General features: G+C 35.8%; 1 protein-coding gene across 1 annotated transcript; it reads left to right on the forward strand.

The window, feature by feature from the left end:
* Positions 1 to 1,820: 1,820 nt before the first annotated feature.
* On the forward strand, positions 1,821 to 15,234 carry LOC136801406 (uncharacterized). Its single transcript, XM_067058042.1, has 4 exons — positions 1,821 to 1,922; positions 7,645 to 8,832; positions 9,340 to 9,582; positions 11,379 to 15,234. Exons 2-4 carry the CDS (start codon positions 7,656 to 7,658, stop codon positions 14,042 to 14,044), a joined length of 4,086 nt encoding a protein of 1,361 aa, XP_066914143.1. The 5' UTR covers positions 1,821 to 1,922; positions 7,645 to 7,655; the 3' UTR covers positions 14,045 to 15,234.
* The last annotated feature ends 1,771 nt before the right edge of the window (positions 15,235 to 17,005 follow it).

Raw genomic sequence — 17,005 nt, forward strand, 5'->3', positions numbered from 1 at the left:
AATAGGAAAGCTCACATACACACTCGCACGAGACAGGGATGTAATATGGTATTTCCTTCGTTGGAACCAGAGAGGCGGGGAGAGCTAAAATGCTATTTGCATGAGGCAGGGATATACGTATCTGATAAAATGATACTTGTTCGGGAAATTCTCGTATCTTTCCTTCCCCTTTTTACGTTGCCTTAATATACATCTTGAATTAATGCTTGTGAAAGAACATGAAAGAGCAAGCTTTTAAACTTTTATCCCGCTCACTTTTATCGATCGTGATATAAAGAGGCCCTTAAAAATATCTTTGAACTCATTTGCATGTCAATGAACTTCATGAAGTAACTCTCGCAGGAAATCTACAAAATGTGACGTCATTCTAATTAGATCGTGCAACAGTTTAACAACTTAATCGATTGACATGAATATTTCAAGTTGTCAACATAGACTTATTATCCAAAATAAGCTAAAAAATAGGTTCAACTTTAAGGGGTTATAGCTCGTCAAAGATTCATCATTTTTCAAAAAGATTTCGTACACTTTACAATTGGTCTATATGCAGCACTGCTGTGTAAAATTTTTACAGATATCTTTCGGCAATCTTTTATAATCACGGTTTCAAAAAAGACGGTCAAAGATTTCCGTTTTTTGCCCCATTTTCGTGAGGAATAAATATTCTTGTTTTTTTCTTTGTACCATCCGAAAGACCTTTATTGTGGCCAAACGTGTAGAAAAAATGAATGTGATTCATTCATTCTATAAAAAGTTACAGCCCTTCAAAGTCGGCCGAAGTTAACAGAGGGTGGCCGAAGTCATCTGGGTTTACGGTAGCGCCCGAGCTCCCGCGCGGCGCGCGCCGCGGGGATGAAAAACTTCAATCTGTCAATCATTTTCTTAAGCGAAGTGTACGCGAAGTGATTCCAGCTTTACGATAGTGCCGCGGATCATCAATGGATAGTATTCAATTATCATTATCCCTTTATTTTCATTCCTAGAACTTTTGCAAAAAAAAGGAAAAATAGAAAAGTTGTATTTTTTACTGCCCTATTCACATACTGAATTTGAAAGATCTTCTATGTGGCGTTTTTTTGCAAACTTCGAAAAACTGATTTTTGTCCCGCCTTTGCGGGATTTTGGCTCAAGTGCTTGAGTGCAGCATAGGGTACAAAGTCCAAATATGCGTTTCCCGTAATTTTTGTATGAAGAGTTAGGTCTATACTGATGGACGAAAAAACTAAATTTGGCGGGAATTTAATTTGGCGGTCGCTTAAAAATTTAACCTTAAGATGACGTCAAAACAGCGGAAAAATAGCAAAAAACACCTTAAAAGAGATCATATTTTCAAAATGTTTAATTTGGCGGGAATTTAATTTGGCGGATGGCGGAAACTTAATTTGGCGGATTTCAGTCAAATCCGCCAAATCCGCCAAATTTTCTTTCCACCAAAATTTCTTCCTTTAATTAAAGGTACAAGATGTAAAATAGCACAAATTCTATGTGACAAATTCTATGTGACAAAATAGGTAAGAAAAATAAGAAACTTAAGTATAGCTACCCGCTGTACATCTGCAGATCTGTATATCTGTCAATCGTGATTCTGATTCATAATTTACAACGTTTTTTAAGTAAAAAATCATTCACAAAACCAAAACCAGTACTATCCATCCAGACTGTCGGGTCCAACCAACATTTATTCTCCGATGACGTTATTCGGCTCCATTTCCCGCTCGATTTTTACTTTGTGCATCCTCTGAAATTTTTTCACAACAGTTTGTGGCCCATCAATATTTTTTCACTGCACCTTGTGACCCCACATTTTTGGTTGAAACCACCCAAATCTCATCTACCTCATCGTACATCGATCTCTCCTCGTGGTGGTGGTCCATTTGTCCATTGGTTTGGTGAAATTGTTATCGGCTGGAATTATGACACAGGTAATACTTTTATAAGAGACACTGTCAGACTGTCTAATGGGTGAATTGCACCAAATCTGTACTATGGGTTTGTAAACATGACAAACTGTCCTTCAAATTGCCATAGCTAGAACGATAGAAAGTAGTCCCGGGGTAACTTGCATCAGCAGTGAAGGTAAACATGCATAGCCCTCATGCAAACTTATATCAAAACAAAAATGGTAGAGTAGAGCTGCGAGCGGAGCTGCGTAGTTCATTTGTTTTGAAATTTTGCCAGTTTTCAGAGTATGATGGCAGAAATCATCAAAATCTTGAGGGCAGAGATTACTCACTTTTTAAGGGCAGGGGCAAAATTTTGATATTATCTACAGTTCAGGGACAAAATCCTTGAAAACTGGCTATATTTACCTGCCTCTTTTTTTGTGGTGGGAAACAAATCGGATCTTAGCAGGGGCAGAGTTTTTATGTTGGAAATTTTCCTTGGGAGCAACCATGACATGCTCTGAAAACAGGAAATTTTGCTGCTTTGATTGGTCAGTCATTTGATGGCTATGCATGTTTGCCTCCACTGATGCAAGTTACCCGACTTTACGGCAGTGCACTCCAGACGTCCGCGCTCGATAGGATCGATCATCGGAACGGCTCGATGACGGATCGATATGTGATCGATGGATTACTTAACGATCCGGATAGGAGATCGATAGAGGATCGATACTCAGGATTTTTTTAAGCTTATAATGCGATTAGTTATCGATTATTTATCGATCTATCATCAATCTTTTATCGATCTTATCGACCCTATCGACTCATACTCGATTTATGATCGATAACAAATCGATTAACGATCGATGACAAATCGATTAACGATCGATGATGAACTAGCTCGATAATGGATCAACGTGGATCAACGAAGGATCGATACTCAAGACTTTTTAATGGCTGAATCTTCCATCAATCTCCTATCCGGATCGTTAAGTAATCCATCGATCACATATCGATCCGTCATCGAGCCGTTCTGATGATCGATCCTATCGAGCGCGGACGCCTGGACTCTTAAGTTCTGCAACGTCTTCATTCATTTCCTGTGATAAACAATGATGAATCGATAGGGGTGATTAAGTCACTTTCGGTCAGGGTTGTGGACGCTGGTGGACGGCCAAATGTCAACTTTTTCGATTCCTTTTTGACTTTTTCGATTTTTTTGATTTTTGATTATTCTGTACCACATAATAATTTCAGACATTTATAATGTAGGACATTATAATTATTAAAAACCAACATATAATGTCATAACAACATTATTTTCCGTGGTGTTTTAGGACTGAAAATATGTTTCTCTCAAATCAGGCTCCAGGGATCAAATTAGCGTATCGCATTTCGCAATTCGCGATGCGTTTTTGGATTACTTACAAGCTAAAAATTGAAAATTGATCCATTTTAGGATGCAAAATCATGCTTATCAAAAAATTGCGATGCACTTTCACCCTTATTTTGATGCCTGGGCTCCGACCCCTAAGGGTCGGAAAAATCAGAAAATCAAATTTCACTCCCACTAAGGGTTGAAGAAATTGAAAAATTTGAACTTTTCCCCCCGAAAAGATCAAAATTTGATCAAAATTGGTAAAATTTGTCCCAGTAAGGGTCATAAAATTTGCAAAATTTTCTGTTGTTTTCTCCTTTTTAGTCCCGGTAAGGCTAAGGGTCCAAGGGTCAAAAGTCGGGCAGTACCCCCGGTCAGCTCTCAACCCTACCCTAGTACCCCCCCCCGTCCTTCTGGCCTGAATCTGTGGGGCAGTGGTTAGGGCATTGGGTTTCTGATTGGTGGAACTTTGCATTTAGTGGGTTAGAATCCCACCCATGCAATCATCCGGTAAGTTATTCACATTTGAAAAACATACAAACTAACTCACATAGCCCCAGAAAGTCAAAAAAACTACAAACTAGAGACTGGAATGTACAAAATCAGTTCAGATGTGTTTTTCGCTTTTATAAAGAAGCCACAACCTCCCAACCTTCCTATCATTCCTATCCCTAAAGAAGGGTGTCAGAATTTTGAAGAGGGATGTTGACATTAGACCAACTTACAGTAGGTCCAAAAAAAGAAATAAATTGCTTCTTCTGGTACACAAACTCCAACAATTATATCATCTTTTAAAAATTCTTTAATCCTGTCAAGACAGAAATCTGTCTGTCAAGGGATTTCGCACTCTGACTTACAAAACCTTGATAATCTGGCATGAAAATTCAATAGTATTTCTTAGGGCATTTAACTAATAAGCTAAACTAACTGTTCTTGTGTTTGTTAAATTATTTGAAAAAGATATCAGGCGAACCCTAAAAATATTTTTGTTTCCGGTCCACCGGGTGATGAAAAAAACACTCACCCGGCCGGCCGCAAAAAAATTTTTTTTGCTAAATTTCGATCCCAAAACTCGATTTTTTAAAGCACTCTTAAAAGTTAAAATAATGGTCTTCTTTACCTTAAATAAATCTGTAGTAAAACTTGACACCGCTACAGGCTTCGGCATAAGAAAAATTCACGTGTGATCATCGCACGCCTAGATTTTGATTTATAGTGGTCTAGGCGTGCGATTATTCAAATACTTAATTTTCATCGTTTATACTTTTCAATTGTGTTACAATATATCTAAGAACTGGACACTCTCTTTCATTTTGAATATTTATCTTCAATTGCTAAAGGCTCCAAACTGTGATTACGAAGTGAACTTTTTTGAGAAAAAAGGAGAGTGAGAGAAACATTTCCCCAATTTTTTAAATCCTCACTTTATGAATGTTTCTTTTTATTTTACTCGCAAATCAGCATGATTCCTTTTATAAAAACAAAGCTGTTTACTTACTGAAAAGTCCCCACTTTGTGAATGTTTCTATTTATTTTACTCACAAATCAGCATGGTTCTTTTATAAAAACCAAGTTGTATACAAAAAAAAACATTCTTAAAAGTTGAGTTGCAAGCAAGAATTAACAAAAACAATGCAGGGTTTAGTTTGAGATGAATAAAATTTCATTTCTATAACAATGATCAGGATAAAACCTTCATTCCAAGTGATTTCTAGGCGTGCATTTTACAGTAGAATATAAAATATCACTTGCGATAAATCACACGCCTCAAAAACTGATTCACGAAAGTTTTCCAAACAAGCAAACTAACCCTAACCCTAACGATGATGTACGGAAAAAAAATGCGACCGGGTGACGACGAAATAAATTTTCACCCAGCCGGTGGACCGGAAACAAACAATTTTTTCGGGTTCGCCTCATGAAACACAAAAGAAAATTTTTGATATGTCATTGTGACACTTCAAAACTAAAAAGACTAAGTCACATTTTTAAACAAAAATGAACTGCTGGTAGATTCATATTCAAGGGGTCATTCTTCAGGTCTAGAAAGCCTCACCTACCAAAATTTGACCTCTTATACCTTGTCTTATAACATTTTTTTAAATTGGGTTTTATTTGTGAGACTTGACCCTCTGGAAAGTTTTCAATTCTATAAAGCCTTAAAAATACATATTTCAGAACTAAAAAGCCTTAAAAGGTGCAAGTCACATGAAAAATTGAGAAAGTTGGTTTTTTACATTTTCCTGTATAACTTTTGAACTTGAAGAGATTTTTAAATGAAATTTTCTACAGAGGTAGTTTAACAAAAGATGATTTCAAAAATGTAAAAAAAACCTAAAAATAGCCAAGACTGAAGTAAAATTAGCCAGGGGGTAATGTATTATACTGTGAAAATATTGTGTCGACGTTTTAGAAAAATCTACAAAACCTATCACAATTAAGTTTTTTTTGCAACTTGTTAGTATTTGGATAAGGAGTGTTATGAATGGAATTTTTTTTTGAAATTTCATTCCAGGGGGTCTGGAAACTAAAAATGCACTTTTTGAATTTAGAAATCAAAAAAGTATTTTTTTTAAATGTAATCCATTCATAACACTCTCTAGACCATAAATTGAATCTCTCCTGAAAATTTCAAGTTCCTAGCACTTGTCAATCCTGAGAAAACGTTGCCGAGGTGTGATTTGATTTAAGTCAATTTAAATGTGTTTTCACATCAAAAACCATATTTTCAATGTAATAGATCATCCTAGTATATTTTCCTCACTGATTCTTTCAGTTAAGTTAATTTAAAGTTGATCTGTTCTGATACAAGAATCCACTTGGACATCAGCTGTGCACGATTTCTTTGTGAATGTAAATAATCCAGCCAGAGGGCGGAGGGAGCGTCCCAGACTTTCAATAATTCATCACACACAATTGTAAAACCAGCCTCAAGGCTTTCAATTCCTTTACCACTTAGATCTTTAAATAGATACATCATTGAATATGCCTTTGGTCTTGGTCCTTCAATAACTTTTTTTGGTGTCGTCACAAACTAAGTTCATATCGGAAACGTTGAGTTTGAGAATCAAGTCTTTGGTTTCACCTAGCTCAAGCTTTCTTAGTTGAGAAGAATGACATTAAAGAGCTAAAAATGTCATCAGTCAATCCAACATTTCCAAATTAAAGCAGTTTTCATAGTCAAAAATACTGCTGACTGGCTGACAGCCTCCAAAATTTGTATGTTTTTAAAAATATCACTTCTTTTTTAAAAATCTCAAAGCTTCATGTATCTACCACCTTAAAATTATCCATCATTTTTAGCATTTTACTTCTCAAAGTTAAAAAGGTTTAAATCCAATTTTGTTGTTTTAAGACTTTTAGCTCTGGAAATCTTTATTTGCGTGTTTCTCAAGATGGAAAAATGTGACTTAAGTCTTTTTAGTTTTGATGCAACGATTTGGCTTGGGACCCGGGGGGGGTACTACCCTTGTCGACCGACGGGGGTGCTCCGCTGAGGTTCGAAAAATGGACCCTACGTGGGACTCGAAATTTGCGAAAAAAGTGACCCAGAATGGGACTGAAATTCCAAAATTTTCTACTTTTTCCCCAAATTTTCCAGAAATAGGCACCCTACGACATAGTTCGGAAGGGGGTCACTACCCTCCTACCCTAGAGCTACCCCCCCTACCCTAGGTTCTTCCCCCTTTTAAAATTTGATGCTACCCCCTCAAAATTTTAAAATCCTACCATAATTCTACCGGTTTTGAATTGAATGTTTCAAACATACTAAACAATCAATAAAGAAGACGTTGCATTGTAAATTAAAAATAAAACTTCTAATTTGGGAAAACACAAAAAAAACATACCACTGACATCTTACCCCCCCTTTCTAGATGAACCCCCCCTTTCTGAAAACTTCCCCCTTTCTAGAAAAAATTCTCTTACCCCCCCTTTCTGAGATTTTCTGAACATCGCTACCCCCCCCCCCCCTTTATAAAGGGGGGGGTGCGAACCATGTACGAGGGACTGATTTTTCTATTTTGGTGTTTTTGCGACCCTACCTGGGACTCGTGGAGGTTAAAAAAGGTACCCTGACCAGTGGAGCATCCCCGTAACCCATTTTGCCCTAGTACCCCCCCCGGGCTTGGGAATCATCTGAATTCTTAGATAGATAGATAGATAGATAAATATATTTACCGGGACGATCGTAAAAATATATACATGTTCGTAAGAGCATATAAAATGTACATTTGCTCTAGTTTTATGGTAATAAATGTATCTAGAATCAACAGATGATCGGGGTACCTAAACCTGCTGCCAATAAGCAAAGGGCACTAAATTCACTCGAAAGATGTTCACAATTTGAGCACTGTTTCATTAATTAAATCTTTTTCTTTGCAGTAAAACATAACATGAGCACACCAAATGGTATTGTCAAACAAAATGCTGAATATTGGATCAAATTGAATCTTGCTTTAGAAATCCATCTGAAAGCTGTGTTATTTGAACTCCTTTTCAACAAACATGGAAATTCAATTTATGTTGGACTACCCACAAATCAAGATCTCCTTCAACAATATCTTATACAATTTCGTAGAACAAAAGAATCTTATTTGAAGGATTTTATTGATTGGGATATTTTGTGCCCTAAAGAGGGTTTTACGAACCTTGAACAATGGAATATAGCCCTTGTTATTGATGTTATTATTCATATTTTGTCAATTCCTACTCCATTAGAAGGATGGGATCAACAAAAGCCTTTGCCTGATGACGATTCTTTATCTGGTATGGTCCTTTGGTCTCGTTGGATACATGAGAAAATCAAAGTGTTGAAAGTTGAAGAAGCAGGAGATCATTATCATGATATGCTCACAACTTTGAGATACATTTTAAAGACCTTGAACTATAGTGATCTTCAGAAATTCGACGAAAGTATCCAAAATGATTTGAAAAGTCAATCAATTGACATGGTGAAACTTTTCCATGGTCAGGAAAGAACTGAACCTTCAGCCAGTCCTTGCAAAGTTGATTTTGTACAAAAATTTGAAATTTGTTCGGAGATTCTAGAACTGACTGTTTGTAATGGTCTTTCTTCAACCAGTCCATTTTTGACAAATGGGTCGATTTCTCCTACACAATCAGCCTCTGAACACAAGAAACAACCTATAGAATCATCAGAGGAACCATCAAACACAAATACAAGTGAAAATTCACCGAATATGTTAGTAAACCATAGTGAACCACAACCCTCATCGTCAAAACAACCTACAGAGAGCACTGATGATTTCAATTTTAATAACACTTCTTCAATTGACAGTAAACCACTAAACCGTTCACCACTAAGCAACCCAGAGCCTCAAACTACAGCACAGTCAATCACAACAAAACCAAATAATGAACGCACTAGGGTTCCACCTCCAGTTGCAACAAAACCAAAACGTAGAACTTCACAGCAAAACCAGGAGCGCAAGTTGTCGAATGTTGTATCTTCACAACAAGTGGACAATCAAACACATGATTCCAGTGATCGGAGAATGTCAAATGGTTTGCTTGGACAGCATCGAAGTGAAACAGAATTTGACCTTAAAGGTTTGTTCACTTCTGTAATAATCATTCTCTGGAAGGCTCACTAATCATGTCAAAAGATTAAAATTTTAGCAGCTGATTTTCTTAAATTTTTTCTTTATCCTTTCATCCTATCTTCATTTTCATTTTATAGCAATATATTTCGCAGGTCTATTGACCTCTATGAAACATTATTATAGAGAATTACAGTTCAGGCACAAGAGCCTCCAAACCGTTCTTATACAAAAAATCCTTTTAAAATATAGTTTTTCACGAGGGCTTCCTGTTACCCTCCATTTAAAACCGTCATTCGATCTGGCTTTATTCACCTCGTCTGCTCTCTTTTTCCACTCTTTGATTTGTTCCCTCTCCATTTTTGATTTTGATATTGATGAAATTGTTTATTGGTTTATTGGTTTGAATTTATTACTAAAATATTTAACAGATAATAAAAATACAATCAGTCATTTCTTTATACAAATAGAAATCGACCTTATTTTTTATTACTGTTTTAACACCTTTGCTTTTAAGGTACCATTTTGGATGAAGTGTACCAGATAATTGCAGACATGTTAACACGAGGTGAATGGGAAAGTATGTTGAACACATTACAACTTTCATTCAAAGAGAAATTCAATATCTTCTTATCCAGTCGATCAATAGACGTCTTCAAAAGGAGGCATTTATCATGGTTTGATATTCGGAATCGATTGTTACAATTAGATAGAAGTGACGTCATCAAAGCAATCAAAACAAAAACATACATTACCGAAGGTTAGCATTTTGTTTTCTTGTATTTTCAATTTGTGTTATATTTGTTAGATATGTAGAATGTATATATGCACGTATCCCCTCTGAGATCTTTTGATATAGGGGCTGCGTATCGTGTATAAAATTCTCGTCCGAGAGCTAAGGCCGGCGCAAATGAATCCAACATTCAATCCAACATTTCCAATTCATTGTTGGACGAAATGTTGGACGAAAAGTCACGTGGAAAAATTCGAAAAGTTGCATGAAAAGTCATTTGGGCAAAATGTCAAACATTTTCATCCAACATGATTACGCAAATGCATCCATCCAACATTGAAACCAACATAAAAGTGACGTCAATCTCGTTAAAAAGTGTTGGGTGAAAAGTTTGACGGCGATCAAACTTCATCCAACATGATTTCCAACAATTTTCTTAAAAAGTTGCAATTTAATGACTTTCGCAAACGAACCCAACATTTGATCCAACAATAATGTTGGATCAAATGTTGGATTCATTTGCGCCGGCCTTTACCCCCGTCTTTGTGTTTTTAAGTTTTTAAAAACTTGACTAGCTTGATTAGTAAGTTTTATATGAGAGATCTTTAAATTTCATTAAACTTTAAATAGTGCAGTCTAAGTGTGCCAAAAGTCATGAACATTGTGCACAAAGGCGTACAAGCACGAGACTTTGCACAAGTGTAGTTTAGGGGTCAAAAATGGATTTGAATCTTAGACCCACACAATTGGCACCTGTTTGTGTATTTTACAGACTAAAACAGGTTCCCAAGCTAAAATGGGTTTTTTTTTCTCCAAAGTATGTCATGTTACATACCGTTGGAATGCATTTTTCATGCTCGTTTAGAAAAACATTACGATATCTGGATATCTGAAAATGAAGCCAAAAAAAGATATTGCGGAACGTTGTTTGAAAAATGGCATAATTGCTGACGTCAGCAAAAACTCCAGGAACATGTTACCCAAAAATTATGGTGACTCTCGGACGGGAAATCATAAATAATACGCATCCCCTATACCATGTTAATTCTGGGGAAGCACGCAGCCTATTAGATATCATGTGTTTAGATTTTGTCAAAAAATACAAAATAAAAACTCAACAGGGGTATAGATTATCAGTATTTTAAGATATCAAAAGGAGGATTTTCAGGGAATATCAGATTCTGCCATTAAATTAACTCCCCAATCTCCGTCATTTGCCAAATTGACAGCCAAATTCTGCAATCAAAAATTCCTTTGTAGTTTTTTGTGAAAAATACCAGAAATTTAGTACCAGTTCCAGAATTTTTTCTATTTCTAAATTTTTTCTATTTCTAAATTCTGCAATAGCGTCTAAATTAAAAATTGTTAAAATGTTTTTTTCAAGTTCTTTGTGTCTCACCTAGTTTTAGCAAAGTTTCCTTTATCGCGTCTGTTCTAAACCCAAACGATTCTTATTGATTATATCACACTTTTTCACTTCCTTTTTTATAGAGTTTCAGTCAATACTAGAGTTCTATTCATGATTTGCACCACTGCAATGACTTCACGAAATTATGCAACTTTACTGTTTTTATTCCACCCAATACGTCACTTTTTCTATTGTTTAAGTGACGTATTAGCTGGAAAATTTTCAAAGTTCTCAGAAGACTCTCCAGTGCTGCATATATCATGAATTTTTACGGACAAAAAGAGCCCAATTTTCGTCTCCAACCACCTAAATTCAACCTAAGTTCTTTGTGTCTCGCCTGGTTTTAGCAAATTTTCTTGTAATAAACATTCTTAGTGATTGATTATATCACACTTTTTCACTTCTTTTTTTATAGAGTTTCAGTCAACATTAGAGTACCACAAGGAGACGTTACGACAAAACCATATGACCAAAAGATTCGTCAAACCTTTCTTGGGAGCTTCAGGTGAAAAAGAATTAGATGACCAGAACCTCGAGGATGCTTTCGTTGAACTAGCAATCATCAAGGGGAAAAATGTCGACGAAAAATTTCTCAATTCTAATCGTGATTATCATTTACAGCAAGTTCTACTGGACAAGCAGATGATATCTTTGGATCAACTTATTACCAAGGATGAACGATTTGTGATGATCAGTGGTATCCCAGGAATTGGGAAATCAACCTTAGTCAAGAAAGTGATTCTAGATTGGGATAAAAGACTATTGTTATCTGGTAAAGGGCCATCGCCTAACATTCAGATTCTATTTCCGATTCTATGTCGAGAATTAAACACAATAGATTTTACTGAAACTTCATCTCATCCGTTAGACATATTGGAAAGATTGTTTCCAGATTTTTTACCACACTGGAGATTGATTAAAGACGTGAGTGAGCATGTTTTATTTCTTGTTGACGGTATCGATGAGCTTAAGGGGATTGAACATATTCAGATAGCTTCCAAACGATCGCCAGCCGTGAATCTCCTGTATCATTTAATGAATCCACAGTTCCTTCTCAACCATAAATGTATATTTGTTGGTCGTCCAAGAACCATCCGTATGGTCAACTCTTTCTTCAATCTAACCTTCCAATATGAAGTCAAGAAAGTGGAAGTATGTGGATTTAGCAGAGAAAATGTCAAGAACTACGTTCTAAAGCAATTCAAAGAATGTCCACAAACAGGACATGATATTCTTCTTAAAATTCAATCATCTCCGATCACAGACGGTTTATCAAGAATCCCCTTCCATGCTTGGGTGTTGACCAGTATCTTCAAAGATAATCCGTTCATGAAGATACCAAAAACAGCTACTGAATTATTGCTGTACAGTTTCCTAGTCTACATCCGTCGACAGCGAGAGAAAGATATCGAACTACAATCTGAAGCTGGTGGAATCAATCTCAAAACGCTTGCCAACGATCAATCAATCCAACAGTACATTCTCTCCATCGCGCATTATTCATTCCAAACTTTGAAGCACAGTGAAATCGTATTCGAAGCTGGTCCCACCGAATCCTTCTTAGAGATTGAGAAAATTGGATTATTGGTCAAATCAACAAGACGTGAAACAGGAGTCGTTCTCTACCAGTTTCAGCATCTCATTTTCCAGGAACTCTTCGCCGCTATCCATATTCTCCGAATGAGAGAAAACGCAGATCCTAAAACCCTCAATTGTTCTATCCTACAATCCTGTCTGACCATCGTTGCTGGCTTGGAAGGGATTCTCTCAACACAGGAAGAGCCGAATCAGATATTACAAGGACTGCTTGCACAGTTAACTAATTGTGATGCCGAAGCATCAAATGACCATCATGATACACAGATCCTTAGTCTCTTACAAGCTAATTGGATGAGTCATTGGATAAACCAACCACCTTCTAGAATTGATATTGACATCAGTGATCTTTTCATCGAAGCATTCTTTGAAAGCCAATGCACCACATTCCCACTACGCATCACTATACCAACCAACATTGTGGTCAACTTCACGAAAGAGTCCGATGCTTCACCGCTGACTAAGTATCCATTATACCGATTCTACAATCTACTGGCAATTTTCCTTTATCAATACCAAGACATCATTGTCCAGTTCTTTCCATTGTTTAGTTTCGCTTGTGGAATTAAAAAGATTGAAAAAATGATATCTCGCACCCAGTCTCTGTACGTCAATACTAAACATCTCGTCCAAGAAGAAATAATCCACATCTTAACCTACATTTTCGATCAGTTATACAAACTAGAACATTTTAAATCACTGATTATTAATTTCGAATTTTCGAACCTTGATCGTTTTATTCTTGATTGCATTGCTTCAATTTTCCGTTTCAAAAATTTGGAATCACTTCATCTATGTTGTCTGGATATCACCGAGAAGCCCCGATTACGTTGGTCCAAGAACCTAGCACTCCTTCAACAAAGTATAAAGCAAAACACCTCTCTCAAGAAACTGACCTTATTCAAGTGTGCTTTAACAGATGAAATTATTCTCGATTTGATTCGAGATTTCAGATCATTAACACATCTCGATATTTCGTATAATGGTTTATCACAGATCACTTTGAATCGAATCTTGGTGAAATTAGATCCTGATTTAACAGTCCAAGTCATCAACTTCAGTTGTAATCATTTCAACCAACAATCTACTAAAGAATTCAAACTAGTTCAACCGGATGTTGAAGGCAAGTTTCCTACAGTGGAGATCCTAGACATAACTCAATGCCAAATGGACTTGAACTCCACACTAGAGACTGAAATACTTCAAAACATAATCAAGATAGTTCGGCACCTTCGAGTTGATAGGTTTACATCGCTGCACCCTTTTCTTGATGTTCTCGGTAAAATGCCCGATTCAGATCGAAAGTTATTGAGCATTTACATATCGGGTTTGAACGAGGAAGATGAACAATTTATCGATCATTTTCATAATATTCGAGAAAAATTCGATCGGTTCGATATTCAAATCGAAATACTCGATAATCACCCTGTTCGATTTTTGGAACTGCCCGATTGGTTTGAAATGAGATTGAATGCCAATGAATGAACAATTTGTAAAGCGCTTCAAAGATGATTTTCCGGCGCTCTTAACACGAGATTTCTTTCGAGTTTTGGATTTTAATATCTTTATATCGTTTTCAGCAGTCATCTTCTTTGCTTATCAAAACGAAATCTGAAACTTTTCTTGAGAAGAGATTTATTTTGGTAATACATTAAAGGAAGAAATTTTGGCGGAAGTTTAACTTGGCGGATGGCCGAAAAAGTTTTTTCAGAGGGAAGTTAATTTGCTGGTTAACTTGAAAAATTAAATTTGGCGGGAATTCAACTTGGCGGATGAAGGACGTTTTGGTCCAAAAAACGCCATTATAAGCCTGAAATAGCACACATTTGGGGGAATACATAGAGCAATTTAAATTTGGCGAGAATTTAATTTGACGGATGATGGAAAAAATTAAATTTGGCGGGAACTTAATTTGGCGGATTTTGTCCAAATCCGCCAAATTTTCTTCCCGCCAAAATTTCTTCCTTTTAATGTAATTTGAGTCGCTAATGAACCTAAACAAATCTCTTCTAGGGGCTCTCAAGGCAACGGGCCAAAATATGAATTAGAAAAAAAATCTAGAAACAGCTCTTGTTTCTGCTTTACAGTGGGTTCTAGTGAGCGAGAATTGAAGTTCGTCTAGAAGTATAGGGGTTCATTTATAAATACAGTATGCCTTGAGTCATCTTAACTGCAATTCGTTTAATTAAAATCCTCGCTGATCAAATTGTACTAGTGGACTTGGAAAGCTTTGGACGTTTGAGGCTCACAATTAAATTGTTTAAGAAAGTCAATAACACATTTTCTTTAGGGAGAAAGCACACATTTTTTTTATAAGCGACCAGGTTGCTAAGGCTCCAGCCCTGAAATTTGTCTCGTTAAGTAAAAGCTTTTTAGATAATCTAAGCAAGTCAAACGATAGCCTCCGACCCAATAAGCATAAATATGATATCAGGGGTGGTCAAGAAATAAGCTAGTATGCTAAGCAACCCCAGCCCTAACCCGAAAATTGGAGTTGCTTGTAAAAAATAGTTTTAAGATTTGGCACTGTTTTCAAAATTTTATGAAATCTTTTAAAAATTTGGATTTTATCCAAAACTGATTGTTTCTTTTTTAAATTTAAATTCCTCAGACATTGTTCAGTGTCTCAGGCAAGATGTCCAAATTATTTTTGAGTCCCTAAAATTTATACTTGAAGGTAGTTATCTGTCGAATTTCATTTCTTAATATTTTTAGAGTTTTGTAAAAAATTCTTCTTTTTTCAATACTTTGATATTTTGTAGCTAAACTAAAATTTTCAAATTAGAATTTATTTATTTTTTGATAATCACTTGTTTTATCTGGTTTTATAAAGAATCTTAATTTTAAACTCGTACATTTATGTAACAAAGCTTTTCTTTATAAATTGGACTTTTTTTTTAAATGTTATGAAAATTCTAATTTCATAAATCTCGATAAGACTTAGGAGAAGCGTTTATTCGAAGGGCGTTTAAAAGAAGGGGGCGTTTATTAAATTATTTTAGTCTAAATTCGAATATTTAGAACAAATATACCCTTTGTTTTAGTTCTTTATCAGGATTTTAGTGCAAAATTTCTTTGGTTCAACGACTTTGCATCGAAAACTGCTCTGTTTACAAGAAATTACTAAAATCTTCCTTTTCAAACCCAATCAACACTGGTATTGAAATATTAAAGTCACAGTTTCTAATAAACGCCCCTCCCCTAGAGGGGGCGTTCATTCGAACGAGGCGTTCATTCGAAGGGGGCGTTTATTGAATAATTTTCCTTTCAGGAGGGGCGTTTATTCGAAGTAATACGGTACTTGTAATCATCGCCCATGAAAAGCATTCAAATAAGAATATATTTAAAAAAAAAGAAATTGTAAACAAACTGTTAATTTTGAAATCTTTTGGTCAAATTTGTTTGTTTTATAGCTCACAAGCTTACCCTTTTTGCCCGAATTGTTCACCTTTTTTGAGATAGGTTGAATAAATATTGTGGTACTTTGCAAACTGGATAAGGACGTGGATATAAGGATCTTAAAAGTCACTGCACACTTGCAATAAAAAAATTAGTGCCGAGGTCGCCACTTTTTTCACAATCAATATATTTCGAGAAAAGATAATAATCGTCTATTAAAAAACTAATATAATAACAATAGGCAGACACTGTCCTGATATGAAATATGTGTCTGATATGAAACGGAAACTCTTATGTGAAAATAAAACCTTTTAAATAACTTTGTTGGGCATATCCTTCTGACTTATTTTGTAGTTTTGGAGAAATTAAATTCATGGATAATTTTGAAGGAATTTACATTTAATTCGAATATTTCGAGCAGAAACTAATTTCTCCATGATTTAAAATGTTTTTCCTTTTTTTTGATTTCTTTATAGCATTTAAACATAACAAAAATTTAACGATGTCAAAATGAAGTGATTGAAGAGCAGACATCAAGAGGTGGATTTGAATATTGTTTGGTTGTGACTGTGACGACAAACATCAGGTACTTATCATACATCTCATGCTCCTCTTGAGTATTGAATTCCTATTCCCACAAAGAAGTACGTTATAACAGCGGTTACAGAGGTACCTTAATTCCATTAATTTTCGCGCCCCTTTTATTTTCGCGCAGAATACGTGCCCGAAAATAAAAGGCGTGCGAAATAGGCCTATTTTCGCGCACTTGGCCGAACGAAAATTAAATAGTGCGCGAACTAGTAATCGTTCTGAACGTGTAGGAATCTCATCTTAGGACTATTTTAATAAAATGGGACCTCGATTCATGGTAAAGATGCCTCTGGGATGTAAAATCTAGCTTGAATATACACTTGAAGTGAGTAAAACTCGCATTAAAATCGTCAAAAACACTCAGACAATATCCCAGAAATTGCAAGATGCGCGAAAATTAAAGGATGCGCGAATGTTCTATTTTACGAGCTGCGCGAAAATAAAAGGCGCAAAAAT

The sequence above is a fragment of the Clytia hemisphaerica genome, unplaced genomic scaffold, assembly GCF_902728285.1.
Source record: "Clytia hemisphaerica strain Z4C2 unplaced genomic scaffold, Clytia hemisphaerica genome assembly, whole genome shotgun sequence".
Taxonomy (NCBI): Eukaryota; Metazoa; Cnidaria; class Hydrozoa; order Leptothecata; family Clytiidae; genus Clytia; species Clytia hemisphaerica.

Bases quoted from the DNA above. Each gene is read 5' to 3' on its own strand.
- LOC136801406 (XM_067058042.1), top strand. From the start codon at position 7,656: ATGAGCACACCAAATGGTATTGTCAAACAAAATGCTGAATATTGGATC. The intron at 8,833-9,339 runs GTTTGTTCACTT...TTTGCTTTTAAG, and splicing joins AACAGAATTTGACCTTAAAG to GTACCATTTTGGATGAAGTG. The intron at 9,583-11,378 runs GTTAGCATTTTG...CTTTTTTTATAG, and splicing joins AAAAACATACATTACCGAAG to AGTTTCAGTCAACATTAGAG.